Source organism: Tripterygium wilfordii, chromosome 6 (assembly GCF_013401445.1).
Source record: "Tripterygium wilfordii isolate XIE 37 chromosome 6, ASM1340144v1, whole genome shotgun sequence".
Lineage (NCBI taxonomy): Eukaryota > Viridiplantae > Streptophyta > Magnoliopsida > Celastrales > Celastraceae > Tripterygium > Tripterygium wilfordii.
In genome coordinates, this window is record NC_052237.1 from 7,836,644 (window position 1) to 7,855,884 (window position 19,241).

At 36.0% G+C, this 19,241-nt stretch overlaps 1 protein-coding gene across 1 annotated transcript; it reads left to right on the forward strand.

Annotated features, from left to right (window-relative positions):
- Positions 1-12,599: 12,599 nt before the first annotated feature.
- LOC119999814 (protein NRT1/ PTR FAMILY 2.13-like) lies at positions 12,600-16,236 on the forward strand. Its single transcript, XM_038847571.1, has 4 exons — positions 12,600-12,882; positions 12,999-13,216; positions 14,423-14,994; positions 15,137-16,236. The coding sequence occupies exons 1-4, from the start codon at positions 12,741-12,743 to the stop codon at positions 16,044-16,046; spliced, it is 1,842 nt and encodes a 613-aa protein (XP_038703499.1). The 5' UTR covers positions 12,600-12,740; the 3' UTR covers positions 16,047-16,236.
- Positions 16,237-19,241: the final 3,005 nt, after the last annotated feature.

Here is a 19,241-nt window from a genome sequence, read left to right on the forward strand (position 1 = left end):
TTGCATTAAAATAATATTTATTTCTCTTTCCTTTGTTTATTCTATTCATATAAATTACTTATATTTAAAATAATAAATTAATTCCATTTAAAACAATTGATTAATTATATTTAATATTAATCAATTAATGTTATTTAAAATAATAAATTAATGTTATTAAAAATTGGAGAAGTTTAATTATTTTTTTTTGTTTAATTTCATGATCTAGAAAGAAGAGATGTAGCCGGAGAGAGATGAGGAGAGAAAAAAGGTGAGGAGAGAGAAAAAAATTAAGGAGTGAGGGGAGAGAGAGGATAGCGAAAGAGAGGAGTGAGGAGAGAGAGAGGACAGAGAAAGAGATGAGTGAGGAGAGATGGAGGAGAGAAAGCGAGAAAAAGTGAGGAGAGAGAAAGATGATTGAGGAGAGAGAAAGAGAGAGGATTGAGGAGAGAGATGAGGGAAAAAATGAGGAGAGATAGTAAAGTAATAAAAAATATTATTTTATATTTAGGGAAATGAATAATGATTCTCTAGATATAGGGAATCACTGTTCATGTTCTGTAAAATAGAGAACTTCTAGGCAATCTGATGCAGAACTCTATTTTGACAAATTCTCTACAGTCTTTCCCTATTTTACAGACAAATCCATATTTAGGTAATCTGATGTGCATGCTCTTAAGTCGTAGTTGGGAAATCTTTCGATCAAATGAAGAGATACGTTTATGATTGTCATGACTCTAGGCATCCTTGTGTCAAGAATTAGAAATGTTTTTTCAGCTTATTCTATATTTGTTTGCTTTGGTACTTAACTTTCTTTGTTTTTTGTGGTTTAATTGTAGCTTGTTTGATTTCTTCGCTTAAACTGTTATATAGCTCAACAAGTGTGGTCGCTTCTGCAACTTGATTGTTTTCATGAAATCAAAACTATAACTTACTTGAACATTTTAAATTTAGGTGTACATTAATTTGAAATTGGCCGACGATTTAAGAACATGGGATGAAATGAACCAGGTACATACTACTGCCTATACTGCTATTCCTTTGTTTTTGAAAACAATTGAATTACTTCATGAATGGATAGAGCACTCTGGTTCAAAGTTTAAACCTCAATTCAATTATTTTAACCCGCTACAAATATGTTTTAATATCTCATTTCAATGAAATTGGATCTCATAAAGGTCAATTCCATAGTCTATACTGGTATTCCATTGTTTTCAAAAACAATTGAATTACTTCATGAATGGATAAAACACTCTGGTTCAGAGTTGAAACTTCAATCACATTGTTTTAACCAATTACAAATGTGTTCTAATATATCATTTCAATCAAATTTGATATGAGAAAAATCAAATTTCATACTTTATACTATTATTACATTATTTTCAAAAACAATTGAATTTATTCATGAATGCATAAAACATAATAGTTTAGAGTTCAAACTTCAATTCCATTGTTTTATCCCATAATTCATTATTTTTATGTAATAATAGTCCATAATCCATTGTTTTTAGCTTAGAATCCACTATTTTTAATCCAGAATCCATTATTATTGAAAACACAATACAAAATCCTTTTTTTTTAGTCTAGATATCATTATTTTTTGATAGCACAGTCAAGAATTCATTTTAAAAAAAAAAAAAAAAAGTTTAGAATTCATTGTTTTTCAAAAACACAGTCCAGAATGCACTATTTTTTAAAAACACAATCCAAAATCCATTATTTTTGGTTCAAAATTTATTGTTTTTTAAAGCACAATTCATAATCCATTATTTTTAGTCCAAAATTCATTGTTTTGAAATTCCATTACTGGTCATTTTTAATTACATTGTTTTTGAAAACAATGGAATTAAGAACGACTAGGTAAAATCTATCAACAATGGATCTTGTTGGAAAGAGTTTTATACGATGATTCCAAATATATAATTTTTTCTAAAGCTAACATGTATTTCTAGACTTGGGTTGAGTTGGGCTCCTAAAAGTTGGGCTAACGTGCACTACTGTTTTTGGAATGAAAAATGATATTTATACATAGAAACATGATTGTCGTCATAATAGGTCAGTTATATAGGACAATTTAAGTCACCGTAATAGGTTAGTTATATACGGCGACATATGCCACCATACATTTTTACGTTAGCCCAATACGGTAAACATTTAGCCGTAAAATGTTAGCCCAATATGGTAATATTTTTAGTTTATATGGCGACATGTTAAATATTTTACGACAACCTTTGTCGCCGCAAATGTAATTATATTTTTTGCATTATTGCTCAATATATAATACTATATATGTATTTTCCATTGCTCCTGTAATATTGTCATCAGAATTTCACAAATCAAGCATATAACGAAGAAGTCAAATAAAGCATAATCAACATATAGCTAGTAAAGTTATATCTTTATACAACATGAGAAGTATCTTCCTCACAGTTTAAAAACATAAACCTTACATACATCATGTTCACTAAAATACCAAAAACATTAACCTCACATAATCATGTTCCTACCGTAGAGGTCGAGGTTTGAGAACCTTGTTGAAATTTTTTCATAAATGCCTCCATTGTTGATTGAACACGTGCATCCACACGAGCGTCAAAGATTTCCTCTAATTGACTCATCCTTCTTGTCATGTCTCAATTTTCTTGGATCAGATGTTCCACACTCTCTTGAGCAGCCTTTTTGATAGTGTTGACAAAACCTCTAGGTCTGAAATCATAAACCTGATATTTCACCAAGTACACGTGTAAACCCTCTTTTGGGGTTAGTTCCATTACACTATCACTATCTAGCGTGGGTTGTGTCTGATTGACACTACACTGCCACATGATTGTTTCATGAAGGATATCGTCCGTATTACAAGACCAAACACTAGTCAAAAAATAAAAATTACATATGTATAGTTCTCTCAAAAAATCATAATATAGGATTCCATGTGAAAAATACATGAATTCATCTTGATATGATACAATCAAATAAAATTACCAACATAAAGGTCGTTTGAATAAAATTCAAGTGAAATTCTATAACAAATGATCAAGAAAGAGAACCGATGTATAATAATAGGATTCATGCCCCAAGATATAGGACATAGGTATTAGTATATGCATGAGTCCAACAAATGCAAAAATAAATCATAATAGAGACTATCTTCTTTAAGAGCATTTCTTCAATCCAAGGCATCATATCCATAATTTCCAACAATAGAAGAAATTCATAATATGAAGAAAAAAAAACAAAAACAATGTTGTGGTGCTCATACCTAATTTCCTAGCCAACTTAAACACCAACAACAAAACTATAGCCATAGCTTCTAAAACATTAATTCTATAGCAAAGAAGAAAGCAACTGAATGAAGCAGATGTTGGAAAAATGGTGGTCAATCATAGTTTGACCTAAATTTCATGACTAATTAATGAGTCATTGAATAATAAATGATGGGTCTTAATCTTCAATATGAAGAGAAGAGTTTGGAGTTTAATATGGTCCAAAACCATTTTTTGGTTGAATGGAAATTGACTTCAAAATAACCATGTTAATCATGAAGAACAAAGTGCAATAAGTGTGTGTATGAGAATCCACATTGGAGAAATACAATGTGGATGTTGTGTTTATAAGCCTAATGTTTGTATGAAGGCATTGGGCCCAAGGGCACCCAAGCTTTTGTAGGAGGGAGAGTCTCTCCACTATGAGCTTGGATTGAAAACACACACGCATGCACCCACCCACCAAGCCGGGCCAACCGATCGGTCAGGCCTGGCAAGGCAGGCGGGCTCATGCGTGGACTTGGGCTTTCGTAGGCCCAATGTGTCCTAACTTTTTGCACAAAATTTTTTAAATTTTTTGGCCCATTAGTAATCCAAATACATTGAATGTAGACATATAACCTTTTCAAATTTATTGAGTCTGGCCCGCAATATCTGTGCCCCACTACCTGGTCAAGGCAGTTGAGAGAATCAGACCCAAAAATCAATGTGGATCACTTTTTTTTTTTGGGCTGGTAGTTGTTGAGCTCTCCAATATAAGGAGAAACTTGGCAGCAAGTCTATAAGACACCAGAAACAAATCATCCTTCTTTCTCCCTTGCGTCTGTGTTCTTCTTTCTGTCCGAGAGTGTTGTTCTTATTCGGTTCGATCAAGTCCACCGGTATTGTTATGCCGCTTACTTGTGGTGTGGAGTGTTGTATCTTGGGAAGAGACTGTCCAGAAAGCAAACGCACCAATTGGCTGGGACAAATTCTTTTTAAGGAGATTTGCTAAGGCGTACCTGGCTCCCTCATCTCCTGTCCAACTGCTTCATTTTTTCGGTTTGGTTTTTTAATTATAGCAGTTGTTTTGTACTCATATGTGATGTTGTTGATCAACTTATGTTACTGAGTTCATGCATGTTGATATAGCTGCTCATAATATATATGTTATTGTGCTCGGTTTATTACATCTGTTGATTACTTGATACATATATATAATTGTAACTGCAACTTTTATACATGCAATCTGCTAGTTGTTATTTCCAACAGCAGATACCATAGACAATTAACAATTCTACTAAGCATAAAAGAACCACAAAACCAACAAATAAAACTCCAAAAACAATGAGAAACTAAATCATGGAGGCACATGAGGCACCTCTGCGGTGGTGAAGATAAATGTGCATAAACACTCCTTTTGCTGCTAGCATTTAACAATCGACAAGCAGTCTCTTCTCTATAAGGTGAAGATGAATGAAGCAAAGACTATCTTAGGGCTAGTGCTTCATACACTGTCTTTGCACCATAATCGAATAATTAACATTAACATATATATAGACTCAACATTAGCATGCAATCACCCTAAAAAGGAAAAACAAAAACTCCAATCCAAAAGAGGGGAAGGCCATCGAAAAAATTACTTGCCGAATGGAGGCTGAGATCCCACCAACACCTAAATCGATCCCAAATCAAATGTTTGAGAACTCGAGTTTCGAAACCCTAATTTCGACACCTTTGATTTGAGAAGGCACTTCTGATTTGAATGGCGACAACTCTCGTCACATAATGTCGTATATATTTATGGCAATAAGAAGTCTCACCGTTGAAATATATAGGGACAATACCAAGCCAGTACACACTTTAGTACTTTTGGACATTTAGGTCCAACAAAAAAACATATAGACATAAAAATACCCATTGAATGTCCAATTACTTTTCTACCCCCTAACATTCTTTCTCTCACAAATCTCTTTCTTCTTCCTCCAATATCTTTCGTCTCTTTCTTTCTTTCTTTCTTCCTCCTTCTTTCTTCTTCGTCTCCTCCTTTCTTATTCTTCTTCTTCCTTCTTTTTTTTCGTTTCTATTGGATCTGAAAAATATTTGCTCAAGTGATTTCTTCTCCTCTCTCTTTAGATCCATTTTTTTCACAATTTAAAGCTTAAAAAACTTTAGATATGTTGTTTCTATTCTTCCTTACTTTGATTAATAAACAATACCCTTGCCATATTTCTTATTTGATTAAATGACCTTAAAAAATACAATGTCAATATATTAACATTATAATGTATGTAAATATTAGTCTAATATTAATTTTTTTCAAAACAATAACATGATGATGTTACTGTTTGAAAAAGTAACATTAGCATTAAAAGCCCATCTAAGGCACTAAATGGTGGAATTTGGTAAAAATTGGTTGGGGCCTTAATCACCACGTCGAAACTAGTCACCCGATAAAATTTTGCGTGATTCCAACAACGTGACATTTTGCAATCCTACTAGTTGGTTTTTCTGTAAATACCATGTCACTAGTCATACGTCATATAAATACTAATATCTTAATTGTATAATATTATAGTTACATAGCATATGTAGATTAACAAAATAAGTTAAAATATTTGATTGTATAATGTTACAGATTATTAATAATTGTATAATATTATAGTTACATAACATATGCAGATTAACAAAATAAGTTAAAATATGTGATTGTATAATATTACAGGTTAAAAATAGTAACATTATAACTTTGACAGCTCATAGACACTTTTTGGTGTTATAGTGTCATTATAGATAAAGATGACTGCGATTGCATTGCTCAACTTGCATATTACAATTTCATATCTAAGTTTACAATCTCAGAACTAAGATTAGTATCTCAAATCTAATATTACATCTTAGATCTAAGAAGATGAAAACAAAGAAGAAGAAGAATAAGAAGATATGATGGAGATGATGGTAGAGGTGTGATGGTGGTCGTGGTGGAGATAAAGATGGACAACGGCAATGGTGGAGATGGAGGGGAGATGTCTTAGATTTAGGGTATTTCTTAGATCTATACCTATTGAAGCAAAAAGGCAAATATGAGATTATGTGGAAAATAGATACTTATATGGAAAAAGAATTTTAGTTGAGCCTATGTATCCAACATTTATCAAATAGGTACTTAAATGACATTTTCAGAAATATATACTCGCCACATAATATTGTATATATTTATGGCAACAAGAAATCTCGTCGTTGAATGTATATATATTTGTCGCAACATTTTTTATTTGCCACTTAATGTTAGTCATATAAACGGCACTTATTTCTCATTCACAAGCGCCATAATTGACATCACTATTGTAGTGTTAATTGCGACAAAACAAGATCGCCGTTTATTTCGACGTAAATAGTGAATCCCTTGTAGTATTTGTTAAGCCCAAAACTTTATTTTTTAAAATAAGGGACCCATCTATTTACCCTTTTGCTTTAACAAAGACGAGATTAAACCTAAGATCAATTCCCTCACACCAAGAGCACCTACACACTACCTATGTCGCCCCTCTTCTTGCCTCCTCTCTTTTGTTTTTTATAGTGAAGACCTAAATTTTAAAATGTGTGGGTCTATTGATCAATGGGCTTATAGTTACTATACTTTCAAGGGTTAGGTCCTTTCGTTATCTCCCCTTAAAAAAAGTTTAGTCCTCTAACCTTGCGACTAGCAAAAAGCTTGTTTTCCTTTCACCTCTTTCTTTAATTCTCATGTTGCATCTCCTTCAATATAGTTCCTCCACTACTACTTCACATATGGTGTAGTAGATGTAATGACAAAAAATAGCACAGACCCAACAACGGTAGAGGCCCAGTTCGGGTTCGACCACGACAACTCTGTAGAAGACACGTGTCTTCGACGGTCGAAGACCTGAAAGAATATCAAGACCTAGAAAGGAGCCTCCTTCTTTTCGACCCGAGGTTATTGTAGTCTCACTCTCTAATTCTCTCACTTCATGCTTTATAAACTCACATTTGTGTACTTGGAGTATGGCAGGAAGCAATCTGAATGATTTGACTTTGACATAAGAAGATATCTTCTACCTATCCATTGACACAACAGGTCTAGCTTCTGACACCTAGAGTCACTCCGTGGGACGTGTCCCATCATAGAGTGGCGTCAAAAGGGTCAGAGAGTAGTGGGAGAGAAGGTTGGGTAGAGGAAAAAAATGGTAACCTGGCAAGAACAGAGGGATATAAAGAAGAGGAGGGGAGCAAGAGAAGGGGGATCAAAATTCTGACCAAGTTTCAACCTTATTTCCTGGAGAGCGACCATTCCTTAGAGGATATTCTACTTGGAATACCACCTGAATCCCCATCTCGAAATGACATTCTAGCCTATTTATATATTCATTACGTTAATATTTGAGCATTGTTCACAAAGGGCTTTTGAGGATCATTCTAATTTAAGCGTCGGAGTGTCTTTGGTAGGTACCACGCCGGTGCAACGTTCTCATCCTGTTTTCTCTGTCCAGAATACAGGTTGCTGGTGGCTCAACGATGTAAACCTTTGATTGTAGATTCTGCCCTCTACAGTAGACTCCTTAACACTTGCTTCTCATGGTCAACGATCCTATTTGGTTGTTCCTCGTATGATAAATTTGTCTGTAGTTGGAACTGTTTCAATTCTACCATTCATTTGTAGACACGCGAAACACATTGTGAAATCCCGAAAGAGACGGATGAAAGGCTATCCTATATGCTACCTCTCCAACTTTTTTCAAAACAAAGAAACATGAGTTGATTCCATAAATGGTATACCTATATTTTGCTGCTTTTCCTAATTGTTAGGTTCACGAAAAGTATAACCAACAATTAACATTGATTGATGCTTACACATGCCCATCAAACTACATATCAATATTCTAAAATTTTAATCACCAACTCAGAGAAGAAGAAACAAAAAAATCAATATTGCAAAGAAGTTCTTGGCAAAGAACTAAAAATTCAAGTGAGCTAAAGAAAGGTTCCATGGTATTCGGTATTATTAAGCATGTATTGGTTGATTCATGGATATTAAATAGATAAACTGGCCATCATATATAAACTAACACAAAAAATTGTGAAGACAAAAGAAAAAAAAACCAAACCCAGTCTCGTCCAATGGTTTGATCCTTGTTCCTTCTCTTGTTGATATCCACATACTTGTTCGGAATTTTAGACTAGGGGTGAGTCCACATTACATACGCCAAATATATAGGTTTATTTGACAATAGACGAAAGCACATCGTACTCAAAAGCTTGAGCTCATCTTGAAAATGCATCATTTTTCTAATTGCTTAAGTTAATTGCATAGTCATCGATTGTGTGAGTTGATTATTGGTTATTGTAGAATTTATGGAATGAATATCGTAAGGTTATGTTAAATTGGCCTTTGAGTGTGGAACTAGGGTGTTAACAAAGCCAAACTGTGCTAGGAACATTAATACATAAGATTAGGTGACTACCTCTAAACTTTCATCATAGATCAATAAGCCCAATGACTTCCATATATGAATTGAGTCTTTATGGCCAATTTCCCATTGCACTTGCATGATTGGTGATATCACACAATTTCATTGTGCATGATTGTGTGTGCTTGCAAGCTTACATTGAATGTGAGATTTTTTGATCATCCACTAGAAAGAATTAGAGGCTCGAGTTTTTAAATACTTGTTTTCATAGAACTTTTTTTAGTTGGTTACAAACTCTTTCCATGCTACCGAGACATTCGGTCCTTTTGCGTTTCCTCATATTATTCATTATTCTTTGCGTACTCTTTAGTTAGTTGTTTTTATTCATCCACCAAATTTGCATTTGTTTCCTTGTGGATTCGATATGGTCTCACTGAATATATTACTTACTGACTACCTTGCACTTGAGGTAAGTTTGTACACTCATTTGGTGTCAGTCAGGTTTTTAGTACTGTTTTCAGGAAAGCGAAATGTCAAGTTGGAGAGTGGCTTGTAGATGTGAGCTAGTAGACAAACACCATCAAATAAGGAAGATGTTCAATCATGCAACAAGGATAACTTCGCTCCACACACTTATTTGATGTTTGGTCAGACATCTATTGATATTATCTTTAGTGACTATTCATACAAATATATATTATGGCCATGATATCTATTGATGTTATCTTTGGATATTGAAATTCATCTTATTCTAGTTACTATACGACTAAACCTAAACTCGTATATTTATCTTTTGTAAGTGTGTAAATTATATACTTGTTTATACTTTGTGATAGTGTGTATACTTGAATCTATTGTGATACATGCTTAGAATAAATTCTCGTTTGAATCTAGTTAGGGTACACGGTTAGAGACCAAACATTATGTGATTTGTGTTTCATGTGACGATTTTGTAAAAGATTATTCCTATTTGGAATTTGTGAACACAATTTACCTCTCGATGTATGGTCTCTGAGGGAAAAAAAAACTTACATAAAAAAATAGAGAAAAAAAAAGATGGTGCCTGCACTTGTCTAACCACCTTAGGTTAAGGGGCCGGCTTTGATGTGTTAATTAGAGCATCCACATCAGATTACCTATACATGGATCTGTCTGTAAAATATGAAAAGATTATAGAGAATTTGTCAAAATAGAGCTCTGCATCAGATTACCTAGAGGTTCCTTATTTTATAGAAAATGAACAGTGATTCCCTACATCTAGAGAACCACTATTCACTTCCCTAAACATAAAATAATATTTTTTATTACTTTACTCTCTCCTCTCTCCTCATTTTTTCCCTCCTCTCTCTCCTCACTCCTCTCTTTCTCTCTCCTCTCTCTCTCCTCAATCCCTCTCTCTCTCCTCACTCCTTTCTTTCTCTCTCCTCTCTCTCTCTCTTCTTTCTCTCTCCTCACTCATCTCTTTCTCTCTCCTCTCCTCACTTTTTCCCTCTCTCCTCACTCCTTTCTTTCTCTCTCCTCTTTCTCTCTCCTCTTTCTCTCTCTTCTTTCTCTCTCCTCACTCATCTTTTTCTCTCTCCTCTCCTCACTCCTTTATCTCTCTTCTCTCTCTGCTCACTCATTTATTTCTCTCTCCTCACTCCTCTCTCTCTCCTCAACCCCTTTCTCTCTCTCTCTCTCCTCACTCATTTCTTTCTCTCTCCTCAATTTTTTTCTCCAATTTTTAATAACATTAATTTATTATTTTAATTAATATATTGTTTTAAATGTAATTAATTTATTATTTTAAATAGAAGTAATTTATATGAATATAATAAATAAAGGAAAGAGAAATAAATATTATTTTAATACAATAGAGAATATGATAGGTAATCTGATGCAGTGTTGGTTGGATAGAGAAACTGTAAAATAAGGAAAAGTGACATTTTGTCTGTATTTTAGGGAATTTGTGGAGATAATCTGATGCAGGTGCTCTTACAACTATTTTATAAATGCCGGCCTTGTAGTCTTAATCACAAGCAAAGGTCACAAAAATAATGATCACGACCATTATGATAATATGAAATTGTAGAACAGGAAGGTTGTGAATACCACTTCATCCATGCATTGCTAAAGAGTAAACTCTCGTTAAATTAAGAGTTCATTTACAATCTTAAGGGGTCCTAGTTCTCTAGAACACCACATAAAATCATTTGTCCGCCCTGCGACACCCTCATATGATGACCTGGTTTCGCCCCTGCACGTGCCTGTTTATATCAACGGCAAAAAAGAGATGTAAAATTAAACAACCCCATTGGTGTAAATTTGCTAGGGCCAACAAAATGTATTAGTACAATGATGTAAATTTGCTGGCTTGATTTTTGATGTAATAGAGGTGAGACTCAATATTAATTTTTGGTATAGTTATTAGTGTCGGTTAAGTGGGACCCATGTGTTGGAGCCAATAGGGGGGCCAAAAATTTCTCATGTCTCCTTGCTTGGCTGAACATGGGGACAATAAATTTGTACCATTGTACACATCCATTCCAATATTGGACCAATAAAACACACTTTATACTCATCCATGTCCTAACAAAAGAGCATGAGTGGAGTTTTAATGGGGCATAAATACAAAAGTGTGCACACACAACAATTTTATTGGGAACGACATGAGGGAAGGAAAAATTAGTTTCCTCCTTGTTGACTCCAACACATGGGATCCACTTGTACCACAACAAGTTTGACGTGCATGGTCTAGATTTTGTACTCAAAATTTAACAAATTAATCATCTACTGGTTTGACATGCATGGGACGTGACACTGTCGAAGTGAACAGCTACTCCATGGAGCCCGAAACTGATATGTATCCGTCGTTCAACAGGAGCGTGTGATTACCACCTACTAACCTACCTACCCAACTTAAAATACTAATAAGAAATCCATCAAGTTTCAATTCAGACTGTAGGTTGACAGTGGGGCCATGACCAACTTAAAATAGTAATTATATTCTATTTTATAGGTTTAGTATTCCATAAAAATATGACCCCTTCTAACTTAATTTAATTTAAGTTTTACTTTATAGTAAGCCCTTCTTAAAATGTTTTTTTCATACAAAATTAGTCCGACTCAAAATATACTTTTCCTCTCCTATAATTTTTTTTCTTTTACAAATAATGCAAATCAGCCCTTGAAAAATAATATATTATATTGATAAATTTAATCTTAAATATACTTATTTATATATTAATTTGGTCTCTTCAGATCTCTGGCTCCGACCCTGTATGGAATCACACATGATGTCTTGTACTCAAATTATATGGTGATAACAACTTTTTATATATGAATATTAAAGTTCTCTTCTTCCTTTTTTTTAAAGGAAAATCAAGTTTTTGGAGAACTCACAAATCCTCGCATGACAGATATTCATTTTTTCAACATATATATTTTTTCAAATATGTCAAGAAAAATATCTAAAGAATTTTTTTTCTTAGAATTTGATTTTTTTCCGAAAACAAACGGAGCCTAAATATTAAAGTTCTCACAATATCCTGCAGCAGATTATATTTTTTGCTAGACTCCAATATTTACACATTTATAAGGGCATCAATATATAAGTTCTTCAAAACATGTCAAAGCTCATGCTTAGGAGGGTAAATGTCTTTGAATTCATAAACATAAGTATATAGCATGTGATTAAGGGTGATTGACTTGGCTTGAAATTAATATTGCTATAGCCAGCTGGGGGACTCAAGGTTGATTCTTCATATTTTGGTACTTGTACGGTAAATTTTTTCCAACAAGTAATTCTTTAAATATTGTGTCCTAGAATAATTATTGACAATAGCCATATATATATATATACACACACAGTGTCTTAGTGAGAGATCTGGCTTAAATTTGTAGGTTTATTTATAAAATTTCTTATTACAACTTGATATTGCAGGTCCCTCATCCCCTTAGTTGACCCAAGCAAAAAACTTATTCCTTATTTAAATGAAGTAGATTTTTGTTTTTTACTTGTGGCAATTACAATGATATGAGCCTCTGTCTTGCATTTGTATATATGAACACTTCAGATGACATGAATTTGCAATTAGGGTGAGTACAAAAAATGGAAGTTGTTGGACAAAGCAAGAAGCGAATAAGCTCATGGTGGCCAAAATTCTTCCAGAAACAAGAAAGAAGAAAACCACCACAAGATTTGACAACTCACAAGAAGCCTGGAGGATGGAAAGCCATGCCGTTCATTTTAGGTCTTCTCCGTCTCTCTCTCTCTCTCTCTCTCTCACACACAGACTTTTCTTCTTTCATTCTAGCTTTCGGATCGACAATCGTCCAGTTTTGTAACGATGGATAGATTATATTACAGGAAACGAGAGCTGCGAAAGACTGGCCACTTTTGGTATGTTGGCAAACTTAATGGTGTACTTCCTAAAGGTGTTTCACATGGATGTAGCCTCCGCGGCAAATTTGATCAACATCTGGTCTGGCGTTACTAATTTTGCACCTGTACTCGGAGCTCTCATTTCTGATGCTTTTCTAGGCAAATTCAAGACCATCGCTTTTGCATCTTTCGCCGCACTTCTTGTACGTCCTCTCACCTTTTTTATGTTAAGGAATAAAACTTGCATTATGTTAATATTGTAATGATTATCTTGTAATATTGTAGGGGGCCCATGCATCCGATGAAAATAATTTAAATTAAGAGTTCGACCTTTTGAAGATGATAGATGCCTTAAAAATACGAAGATGATAGATACCAAGTGAAAAGATATGCCTAATGTGAGAGACAATACATTAAAAGGTCTCCTGTTTCTTAGGCATTTAAACACATAATAAAAATCTAATTAGAGAGATTTTAGCACCTTAGACTGCAGGACCAACTAGCTAACCTTGCATAGCCGGCCACCTACTTATTTCTTTCCCTCTTTTTCTAGAGATCTGACTAAAAGGTTCAACAACAATAGGAGAAGCATAACTTGTCCTTCTGGGTCATAAGCTGGGTATTTGGTCGATCGCCTCACGACATTTCCACTAATGGATTTGAAGATAGATATAATGAAGATGGTTCTATGTTTTAGGTCAGTCCATTCGGATACTTTGAATGGTTTAATATTCACATACTTAATCAATATGATGCACTAGATCCTATGTGCCCGTACATGAAAATATCATGTGCTTACCTGACTCACATGATTTGTAGGTCATTGAATGAATTCATAGATTTACCCAGTACACCCAAAGTGCAACAACTGAGGTTCCCATGCCATAAAAAAATTAAAAAAAAAAAAATTAATCAATAGGAGACCCCTATCCCAATAGTTAAATAATTACTAACTTAAGCTTTTGGAGAAGAATTTTCTTTTTCGGAATTGAATTTTTTTTGTAACGATGGAACCTGCAACCATTATACTTTAGGCGTGCACTAGTTAAATTATTGGGTCTACACAATAGCATATATACAAATCACGCAGACCGGGCAATCTGATAAAAATCTGTGCAGGCTGCCTATAATAGAATTTGAACCTTGATGAGAAGAAACACAAGACTCTTCAACACTAGGTCACACCATATTTGCACCCTGGTTTTCTGTATTGATTCTTTTGAGGATTATCCAATAAAAAATGTCACTAAATCTTAATTTATTTAGTAATAGAATGAGTAAAAATGGAGTAGTATTTTACGTACCCTAGACTTCAGTAATGAAGATTTCATATATATTATCATTATTATAATATAAACATCGATCTAATCTTGAAATTTTATAATGATGATCTTTTTTGGTCGATATAGGGACAAATAACGATGACGTTGACGGCGTGGGAATCGCACCTGCATCCTCCATCATGCAACCTACAACAGCAATTACTTGGGCAATGCAAACGCCCAAACAAACTTAATATGGGTATCTTGTTAATGGGCCTGGGCTTGCTTTCTATCGGATCCGGAGGAATCAGGCCTTGTAGCATCCCATTTGGTGTTGATCAATTTGATCCAACAACTGAACAAGGAAGAATAGGGATTGCCAGTTTTTATAACTGGTATTATGCAACATTAATTGTGATACAACTATTTATCTTAACTCTGGTGGTTTATATCCAGACCAACATTAGTTGGGTATTGGGCTTTGGACTACCTACCATTCTAATGCTCTGCTCCATTATCATTTTCTTTGCTGGGAAAAGAATTTATGTCCACCAACAACCAGAGGGAACTATATTTTCTAGTATTGCTAAGGTGCTCGTTGCTGCTTATCGTAAGCGCCGGCTTAGGGTTTCGGTAGATGGAAAGGCGGATGAGACCTTTTTCGATCCTCCATTGAAGAAAACTATATTGTTCAAGCTCCCTCTTACCAACCAGTTCAGGTATATATACCTACTCTTCTATATATCACAATAGAAGTCCTTTCCATAATTCCATGTAAAATGCTTTATTATTCGACTCCTTTTATCCGAGTCTAGCTTCTTTGTAGTAGCTTAATTGTTGATTTTGATTTCGTTTTCCTAGGTTCTTAAGCAAGGCCGCCATAATAGAGGAAAACGACCTGAATCTGGATGGTTCTTGCGCAAATCCATGGAGGCTATGCAGCATCCAACAAGTGGAAGAAGTGAAATGCCTTGTGAGAATAATCCCAATATGGTCTACAGGTATTATTGGCCTCATCTCAATAGCACAACAAACTACATTTACCATATCACAAGCCTTAGTGATGGACAGACACCTCGGACGCAATTTTCAAGTCCCAGCAGGATCAATTATTGTGATATCAATGATCGCACTTGGGCTATGGCTCCCATTCTACGACCGAGTCATTGTTCCGTTCCTTAGAAAACGCACCAAACAAGAAGGTGGAATCACACTTATGACGAGGATGGGAATTGGCTTGATATTCTCAATTCTATCGATGGTTGCTGCAGGATTGGTTGAGAGGGCTCGAAGAGCTTCCGCGAATTCGCATCCTCAGCCCCTTGGGATTTCACCATTGTCAGTCTTTTGGTTGTCTCCGCAACTTATCCTTCTGGGCTTCTGCGAGGCGTTCTATGTTATTGGACAACTTGAATTTTACAATAATGAGTTCCCAGAGCACACGAGAAGCATTGGCAACTCGGTTTTTTTCTGCTCTGCGGCTGGTGCAAGCTACCTTAGCAGCTTCATGATCTCGATTGTGCATCGAACTACCAAACCCAATTGGTTAGCAAATGATCTTAATCAAGGTAGATTAGACTATTTCTACTTCCTTTTGGCTGGGATGGGGTTCTTGAATTTCATCTATTACCTGGTTTGTGCTCGTGGATATCGTTATAAAGTTTTTGTACCAATGGAAGATAAACCCAATGATGATAACAAAGCTTCTGTACCATTGGAAGATAAACCCAATGATGATGATCGTGTTGAGCTGGCCTCATTGACAGTATGAAGTTCGTAGGGAAGCATCATGTCACTTTACTTAAAAGATATCGTGTGTTAGGGAATGTAATGTCCATGTATTTTCTTTTATGTATTTGCTAAGCGTTGTATTTGTAAACTTTCATTACATAAGGATAAATATACACCTAAAAGGGTGAACCAAGGTATGTCCACCAAACTTGAAAAATGTATAACAAGTAATAAGTAAACTTTTGATCACTGAAAGATACCTAATATTTTATTTTGGTCACCGAAAGATCAAATATTCCAACTCAGTCACTCAAAAACTTCTGTTGCTACACTTGGGCCACTCGGACAAATTTGGGGGATTTAGGGCAGTCAACCATCTGACGTGTCACGTTAACCGTTATTACACCATTTAATATAGCCCCATTGGCATGACGACGTTAAACATTGGTGACCCGAAAAACTTCAATAAAAAACTAAAAGACAACAAATCAAATACTAGGTTTCTTTAATATAAAATTAAGCATCTATTTGCCTGAGCCTCTCTTCGGTAAAAACAGGCTTCGTCGTCACTGATTGAGACTGGGCGTCTCTTCACTGTCATTGTCGGCGTCTCTTCACCTTCGTAGTCTCCGTCTCTTCGCCGTCGCTTTCTTGTTCACTTTGTACCAAAGATTTCAACTTGATCCTCATCATCTTCAACTTTGTCCCATCATGTGCAATCCAAAGCAGAGTGTCCCTTCGGTTTTGGGATTGCTTGCCATCCTTTGGACTTTTGTTCGGATGAACACCTTGGTCTTCTGTACTTGAGGAGCAACCACTTTAGGGCCACTAATCTTTTCAAGCTTAGCTTTTTAATTGCGACAAAATTCAGATATGTCGTGGTAACACAACTTGGATATGCCGTTTGTTGCGACAGGAGTGGCGTTTTGGGGTTGTGAGTTTGTCACTGATTATGGTTTGATTTCTAGAGAGTGGATTTTTAGATTTTATTTTCCTGTGTGATTAAAATTTTAGATCCCTCGAGTATGGGGTTTTGTTTATGATATTACCAAAATGACACTACCAATAGAAGTGGAACACGTGGCACGTAAGTGACAACTAAGCCAAGACTAGTCAGCAAGTGAAGTACCACTTCGGTATGATCTAAGTGCCAAACTATAGGTATGACCGAAGTCCCTACTTTGGTCGCTCACTGAAGTGGTAGTCCACACCACATGGTAGGAAGGTCAAGACCGACCTTCCTAGTGCACCTCCTCTTACCAAGGTAGACCGATCCATCCAGCCCCATGGCAAGGTTTGACGTAACAATGCCAAGGTCAGATCCAACAATGAAGAGTTCGAAGAGGACACCAACTCTCAGTAGAGTCCTACTCCCCTTTGGAGAGGGATACGAATGAGATTTACCATTGGAAAAACTCTTTGAAAAACCAGTGAGAGAGAGTTTGACTCCTACTACAACTCAAACTGCTCAAACGCATATAAAAAGGGCAACTCCACCTTCAGGAAAAGAGTCCAACTCCTACACTCAAATTCACTTACTAAGCAAAGGCAGAGCTCTGAACAACGAGTCATCCTCCCAAGTTTAGTATTGTACTGACTTTAGCGTCAGAAAGGTCCTCCCGAGTACACCCTCGGGGCCCTATCGTAGCTTACGTTTACTATCTATGTAGGAAGGAAGGAAGCAAACACTCACCAAGAAGGAAGGAATTCAGTTATTCTAGCTCGGTCCAACTTAACTGATTTGTCTGTTAGGGCGAATCTATTTCAGACATCATCAGTTTGCTTTAAGGATTTTTGTTACATTTCTTTAATCTTGTTGGTTTCATTGTTGTTTGAGCAGTTGGTTTGGTTTATTTGGTTTGTTTGTCAAGGATGCGACTGAGGGAAGGGCCATGGAGGCCAGTGGTGGAGGAGAAAAGTCAAGCCTTATCAGTGTTGATTTTGAGGTTAGGGAGATAATTTTAGTCGTTCGATCGAACAAGTGTATAAGTTTAATTTTTTCATTTGGGGAACCCAGATCGTACTGTTGGAGAAAGCACTAGAAGGGGGACCAGAACCACCTACAATAAGGATGTAGGTCGGCACTTGGAAGAAATGAACAAGAAGAATGTAGCCATACAAGGGGTGTAACCGATGGAGAAAGTGTGAGACAGTAAACTAACTCCCTTAGCTTCTGAAGTTCTAGAAGCTGAAATGCCCTGTCACCTTGTGGTTCCAAAATTGGAGAAGTATGAAGGTCTGACCGGTCCCTGTGATCACATCCACGGCTTGAAATCAATGATGGAGTGTCGGGGGACAAATGACCTGATAGTGTGTAAGATCTTCCCATCGACCCTTTTTGGACCAGCAAGGACTTGATTCAATCAATTGCCAAGACATAGTGTGACCAATTTTGGAGATATGTCTTAGAAACTTATACTGCACTTCTTCGTTGCAATGAGGATGGCAAAGACTAGTCTTGACCTGATTAATCTTGATCATGAACCATGAGAATCCCTTAGGTCATTCATCGGTCGATTTAACAAAGCATGCTTGGAGATCCCACATGTCCAGGTAGAAGTAGTCATTTTAGCCCTAGTAAGGACGGTCAAGGACGAAGCATATGTGCGTTCATTGACCAAGAAATGCCCAAAGAGCATGGGAGAACTATACGCCAGGGGGATAAGTTCATGCAGTTTGAAGACATGATGAAAATTTCTCAGTTCGCTTTCTCCTCGACCCTTAACAAAAAAGGCTCGAGCGCCTCGAGGAGAACTGAGAAAGACTTACTACCACCAGGAGAGAAGCAAGGAAGGTCGGAGGGAAGAAGTGATAAGAGGAAGGATGATTCCATAGGAAGACTGATCAAGGCCCAGCACCACGGTATAGCTCCTACACTTCTTTTAATAACACATTGCATAACATCCTCTTAGAAGTAGGGAAAAGAGATATCTTGAAGTGGCCTAAGAAAATGAGAGCCCAGGCTAGGAAGTGTACTTCAGACCATAGGCATGATATCGACGATTGCAGGCATATGAAGGATGAAATTGAAAGTCTCATTAGGAGGGGTTATCTTAAGCAATTTACTTCGGATAGAGAAGAGAAAAGAAGAAGAACTGATGACAAAAGGGATAAAGATCGAAGGAGACAAAGAAGAAGGGATGGTTCTCCTCTTCACCAAAGAGGAACTGCTGAAACTATTGGAATAATTGTTGGAGAACTAGTGGCAAGAGGGGAAAGCTCCCCAGCAGGAAGG